This window comes from Papaver somniferum, chromosome 3 (assembly GCF_003573695.1).
Source record: "Papaver somniferum cultivar HN1 chromosome 3, ASM357369v1, whole genome shotgun sequence".
Classification (NCBI taxonomy): Eukaryota; Viridiplantae; Streptophyta; class Magnoliopsida; order Ranunculales; family Papaveraceae; genus Papaver; species Papaver somniferum.
In genome coordinates, this window is record NC_039360.1 from 138,932,103 (window position 1) to 138,939,004 (window position 6,902).

Below are 6,902 nucleotides of genomic sequence, written 5' to 3' on the forward strand. Positions count from 1 at the left end.
TGTCTTCCACGATTTTGTCTATTCTGTGGTCTTCTTGGTCATCTAATGAGAATTTGTCCTAAAGTTCATCAATTAAAGGATAAAGTTCATCAGGACTTTCCCACGGAACTAGATCAACAAGCATATGATCTTATTGTCCCAAAATACCATCGTTCAATTGACGCTTCACTGAGGAAGTATGGTAATGATTTTGAAGAATTCAAAGAAGGAGAATACCAGGAAGAAGACATTTTTACTCTTGAGCAAAATCGAAGATCAACGACAACAAAGATGACAGAGATGATGAGTCGTCAATCCAACTCAGCTATGACTATGAATTTTTCCTCCACGTCATCTTCTTATCCATCCAATGACTGTGAGGATAACTTGCACAGGCAGTTACCAGTTTCTGGTATGTTTTCTGATAACATTGATCTGACGGTTAAATACCCATTCAATAACCAACCTATGGTAACCAATCAGGAAACAAATATATCATCTTCGATAACTACCCAGAATATGAAACTTTCTTCCTCCGTAACTATTCAAACTGCACCCTTGCATCAGATGATCCCAAGTTTACCAAAAGGGAAAGCTATTGCACTCAATCAAGTAGAGACGTCATCAAACTTCCAATTTAATAGCTTTAAATCTTTACAAGTCTCTGAATCCCTCAAATTCGTTTCAAAGAAACTTAAATCATCAACAACTGTTGTGTCAGATAAGTCAATTAATGAGAACCTTCATCAACTTTTATCCGGGACCAACAACAGATCACAGAATAGTAACGATGGACGGTTTTTATGGAATTCCAGAGAACCAACCAACAATCCCAGGAGGCGTGTTTGGAAATCGCTGGCTAGGAGTTCTGGCAATGCCATTATTCCAAGGCCAATTACCAACATCGATTCGAGAGGTGCTAAACGAGCTATGGATGAAGCATGCTTACATACTGGAGACGCATAATCAGAGATGGTTGCAGCAATCAACAACAATTCAGATGACAAATGGGAGATGGCGGCTAGCCCAAATGGGCCGCACGGTCCATGTTAGTCTTTGCATGGAACTGTTGGGGGTTAGGGAATGACCCAACAGTTCAAACTCTGAAATCTTTCCTAAGGAGCTCTAAACCTGATATTGTTTTTCTCTCAGAAACAAAGTTATCTGAAGCTTCTCCTCATTCCATTCTTAATAGATTTGGGTATTCAAATCACTGTATTGTTGCAGTAATAGGTCGCAATGGTGGTCTTTGATTAATGTGGCAAGATAATATTGATACATAAGTTATTTCTTCCTCCAAAAATCTCATTCATCTACAAATCAGACAATCAGGTTCTTATCCTGCATGGAACTTATTTTGTGTATATGGTCCACCAAACAGAACAAATAGAAGTCAATTTTGGCAAAGCTTATCGGTTTATTCTCAACATGTATCTGGACCTAAATGCTTTATTGGAGACTTTACTGCTCTCTCTTCTGTTAGAGAAAAATTTGGAGGTGATCAATCTTTAAACACAACAATAACCCAATTTAACAGCTTCATTCATGAAAATCATCTGTTGGATTTGGGTTTCTCTGGTCCCGCTTATACCTGGTGTAACGGCAGGCAGTTTCAAAGCCTAATAAGAGAGAGACTCGACAGAGTCATTGCAACTCCAGATTGGTATTTAATGTTTGAGAAATCTGGTGTTCTTCATCTGCCGAGAATCTCAAGTGATCACTCACCTATTCTTCTCAACACTTGTAGAAACATAGAAAGAAATCCACCTTCCTACAGATTTAAAGCATACTGGTGTACACATCCTGATTTTCTCAAAGTTGTTTTGGAAAGCTGGAATATCAATCTCTCTGCAGACTTGATATCGAAACTTACTTCTCTTGGAAAATTCCTCAAAAACTGGAGTAAAAATAAGATAGGATGTATAAGAAATAAAATCAGGAAACTCAAGAAAAGATTACTTCATCTCCAATCATTACCTCCTAACCCTAATGTTATTCGTCAAGAAAAAGCTACAACATCTCAATTGAATGATTACATCATTATGGAGGCTACTTATTGGGAACAAATAATGAAGCAGGTTTTGATGAAAACTGGGGATAAAAATACCGAACAGTTTCATCTTTCAGTTCAACAGATAAGAAAAAAAAAATCAAATTTCATGTATTCAAAAAAGTGTTCATCAATGGATTTCTAATCCAAAGGATATTGCTGAGGAACTTATTATATTCTTTGAAACATTGTTCCAAGAAGACATAAACATTCAACCTCCTTCACATTTACAAGTTTCTTCTTATTCTATGGGTACTGAAGAAAATTATTCCTTATCTACTATCCCTTCCGGTGAAGAAATTTGGAAAATTATCAAGAATATGAATTCTTTAGGCTCTCCGGGGCCAGATGGATTCCCTGTTCTTTTCTATAGAAAAGGTTGGACAATTGTAGGAGAAGACACTACTCAGTTCATTCAGCAGATTTTTAACACAGGGGAGATCCAAAGTAAGTTAAACCATACTCATATAAGTTTAATACCAAAAGTTAAAAATCCTGCTACAGCTATGGAGTTTCGTCCCATTGCATTATGCAATGTTTTTATAAGTTTGTAGCTAAAATTCTAGCTGTCAGACTTAGTCCTTTTTTGAGTCACTTTATCTCTTGGTCTCGGAATGCATTTGTTAAGTATAGGCAGATAATTGATAATGTTGTTATCGCAAAAGAGTTATTTCATTCTATGAATAAGTCTAAATCTAAACAAGGATTCTTTGCTCTTATATTGGACATGTCAAAGGCATATGATCGTGTCTCTTGGTCTTTCTTGAGTTTTATGCTTCATCAAATGGGTATACATGCGCATTCTCACAATTTGATTACGAGCTGTTTTACTTCTCCTACTTTTTCTATTCTTTTGAATGGTGCTCCGTATGGTCACTTTAAAAGTGGAAGGGGATTGCGTCAGGGATGTCCTCTATCACCTGCCTTGTTCATCATCTACTCCCAAGGCCTATATCTTCTCATGGAAAATTTTTAATCAAATGGTCTTTACCGTGGATATAGGATCAATGTTCATGCTCCAACAATAAGTCATCTAATGTTCGTTGATGACTTATTCTTCTTTGGAAACAATTCTGAATCAAATGTGGATCATCTTAAGCATATTTTGGATACTTATTCTTCGTTCTCAGGGCAGATAATAAATTATACGAAGTCTTCTATTCATTTCAGCAAAGGTACTTCTACTTCTAATAGATGGATTTCAATCCAGAAATTAGGTGTCAGGGAAATGGAAAAAGATGAAAAATATTTAGGCACATACCCTTTGAAATCAGATTGTAGTATTGAAACCTTTGAACCTTTGAATTCAAAATTTGATTCCAAGTTAGCAGGTTGGAGGAATTTCTTCGTCATCCTAGCAGGAAGAATTGTTCTATCAAAAAGTGTTCTATCAACAGTACCAAATTATACTATGGGTACTTGCATTCTTCCTAAGGGAATCACTAAAGAGCTTTCTCGTACTCAAAGGGCCTTCTGGTGGGGTCATGATATAAATACTAGAAAAGCTCACTTTATTAAATGGGATAAAGTGGAAAGACCTAAACAAGATGGTGGATTAGGCATTTGAAACATGGAATTTGTGAATATTTCCTTGGTTTCAAAGCTTGTTTGGAGATTTCTGACTAATTCAAATGCAGTCTGGGTTCAACTATACTGTACAAAGTATCTTCAATATAACTCTTTCTGGGATTTTCTTCCTAAACCGTCTGACTATAATACTTGGAAAGATATGCTCACAGTAAGAGATCTTTTCATAAACAATTGTTGCTGGTACTTAGGTTCTGGGAATTCTATTCGTATTTGGCATGATCCATGGATTCCAGGGATACCAGGATTTAGGCCATCTAAACTACCAGATTCTACGATTGATGTGACAATGGTTTCTGATCTTATTAATCATGAAGATAAATCTTGGAATTTGGAACTTCTTTCACAAGTTTTTCCTCAGGATCAAGTCGAGGCTATCTTGGATATCTATATTCCGCTGGACTCTGAAGTGGAAGAAAAAATAATCTGGCTTAAAACTCCTTCGGGTATATTTACTTCAAAATTTGTATACAAGTTGTTGATGGATAATACAACCACAAGTTCCTCAGAATCGGAATTTCCTTGGAAACTGTTTTGGAAAAAAATAACAATTCAACATAAGATACATATATTCTTATGGAAAGTTATTCATGAAGGTCTGGCAGTTTATCACAACCTTATCAAATTTAACAATCAAATTAGCAGTGTTTGCCCTTTGTGCAATACTGAAGAAGAGACTGTCCTCCATCTTCTTTTCAGGTTCCAATTTTCATTGACAGTTTTGCATGAAAGTCCAATACCAATTGAAGTTATTGCTTGTTTGGATGTGCGACAAGTGATTCATCATTGGCTCTCATATCCTGATCAGGGTATTATGTTGAATCTCGGGTCTTGCATTCTGTGGAATATATGGAAGATGATGAACGATTTAGTTTTCAACAATATTCAGCCATCGATCTCCCAATGCATTCACAAGGCGTTACAAGATTTCAAAATGTTTGATCTCCACAATGCATTAAACTTCTGCTCCAATATTACAGTCAGTCAAAATAACACAGTTGTATGGGAACCTCCTCCAAATTATGTTATCAAAATTAATGTAGATGCAGCCTTTAATAATGGAGATGCAGCAGCCGTTTTTGTGGCCAGAGATTCCTTTGGAAACCATCTGGGAAGCGGTTCCATTTGTTTCAACTCCATATCTTCTACTGTTGCGGAAGCGGAAGCCTATGGTTTGGGTATTCAATTGGCAAAGAGACTGCAATCTACCAGAATTATAATGGAAGGGGATGCTTCGAATATTTCAAAAGTTGTAACAGGGAGTACTAACGAGATACCATGGAGTATCCTGATAGACGCATTTATGTGTCTAATTTGTGCTCAATGTTTTGTATTGTTAGTACTCGATTTCGTACTTATTATGGTGTTTTGTGTGTTTGTAGGTATTTTTTTGGAAATAAACATTGTTGGAAAATTCGGCTCGAAAAGTTGCTCGGAGCACCCCCGGAGGACATTTGCTATACGGACCCTCACTTTGGATAAGGGGTAACCTAATTACTAAGGGGCACCCCATTTCTAGGCAGCTGCTAATCGCACCCCCGGACTGGATAAGGGGCACTCATCTTCTACAATTTGAATTTTTGTTTTGGCGGGAAACTGATTTCTCACCTGCAACATATTCTGCTTCGGATTTGGAGGAGCTGCAGTGAGACTCAATGGTTGAATTTGCACAGGAAGAGTTGATTGAGCTTAACAGACCTGGTAACGAGTTTGGAATCGCTTAAAATTGGTTGTAATGTCCGTTGGAAGGAAACAGAGGTTCACGGGAAAAATATTACACGGGATTTTCTGGATTTCGTTTGGAGAGCTTCTGGTGAGATTTAATCGTTGGATTTAGTTGGATTGGGATTTATGGAGTTAAACATGACTGGTAAGGTCCTTAGATTCGACCAGATATGGCTAGATGATTGGAGTTTAATCCAAAATAGGGAGAGAATATTCACGGATAAAAATACTCGAGATTATCTCTATCTGGCGTGTTTACAGCGTGTCCACCTCTTCTGAGACATGTTTTCAATAACATGGAGTGTGCTGAGCTGCAAAAGATGCGTGAGAATCAAAAACAGAGAAGAAAAAGGGAAGTTTTCTTCGTGTGATGACAGTGGAGAATAACGAATTAAAGAGAGAATATTCTGCACTAAACAAGGAGATTTGGAGGCTGTCGAGTATAAATAAGATGATGGGATGTCAGAGAGAGGGGGATGGAGAGTTAGGGGAAGAAAAGAGAGGAGTTTGATCGAGTTGCAGAGTTGGTTCTGCTGCTACAGAAACCCTAGAAGACGAAGAACATTGACCCACACAAGCAATCGTTTATGCTACAGTGAATACGACAGTCGCAAGACAGTCTTATATGCTACAGTGGCAGCGACACCTTATTCATATCGTTCTTTGTAACAATTAATTTTGTAACAGAAATAACTGTTACAAATCCGGTTTTAATTGTTGTTCCTCATTTTCACCATTGTAAACACTTTTTGAGCAATGAAAAAAATCCTTTGAGTGTGTTTCCAACATGATGAGCTAAACCCTATCACTGGGACAACGAAGGAAGCAACTTTTCATGATTGTGATAAATGAATTTATTCTTTTATTGACTTTTTGCATAGATTTAATTGTTTTATGATTTCTATTAATTATTTGTTATTTTGTTAGATATCGCATGCTTAGTTCTAAATACTTCAGATGCGTCATGCTTTTAACTTACAAATAATATTTTACGAAATCTATTTTTGGCAAAGAACTAGAGTCACAACTTCTTTTGTTTGAGCTATATTGTCTAGAGTTAATGACTGAACCATAACAATATGAAAAGTAGTGGAATCCCGCATCTCAGCGTCTCTTCATCTTGTGAAAAATTGTGTATATATATTTTTCCTTATTTTCTTTATTAAGTCTTAAAACAAATTCTCAACAAATCTGATTGAACGAATAATCTTACTACAACTCAATTGAAAAAATACCATCAATTTTTGGCGCCGCCGACGCGGATTTGTTTATAAATTTGTAGTCTTAGTTACTGGATTACGACTCTCTCTCAGTAGAAACTTATCATCATCAACAAGCAGAGCGACATCAAATTTTATGAAGAAAGTTGAAGACGTTTAAGGTTTAGAAGCAACAAATAGAAAAGAATAATTCAAAAAAAAAAAAGTTATAAGAGCAAATGATATAAGTTGTTGAAGTTCATGATACCAAGACATCACAAGTTGCGAAGATCCAAGTTCTAAAGTCCTTCTATCATGGCCATTTAAATTTTTGTCTTGTTATTTTTGTGTTGAAAAAAAAA

The 6,902-nt window shown here is 36.4% G+C and overlaps 1 protein-coding gene across 1 annotated transcript; it reads left to right on the top strand.

Moving 5' to 3' along the window:
• The first annotated feature begins 1,025 nt into the window (after positions 1-1,025).
• On the top strand, positions 1,026-3,596 carry LOC113360033. The gene is made up of 5 exons (XM_026603585.1): positions 1,026-1,180; positions 1,361-2,057; positions 2,182-2,476; positions 2,584-2,896; positions 3,032-3,596. Exons 1-5 carry the CDS (start codon positions 1,026-1,028, stop codon positions 3,594-3,596), a joined length of 2,025 nt encoding a protein of 674 aa, XP_026459370.1.
• The last annotated feature ends 3,306 nt before the right edge of the window (positions 3,597-6,902 follow it).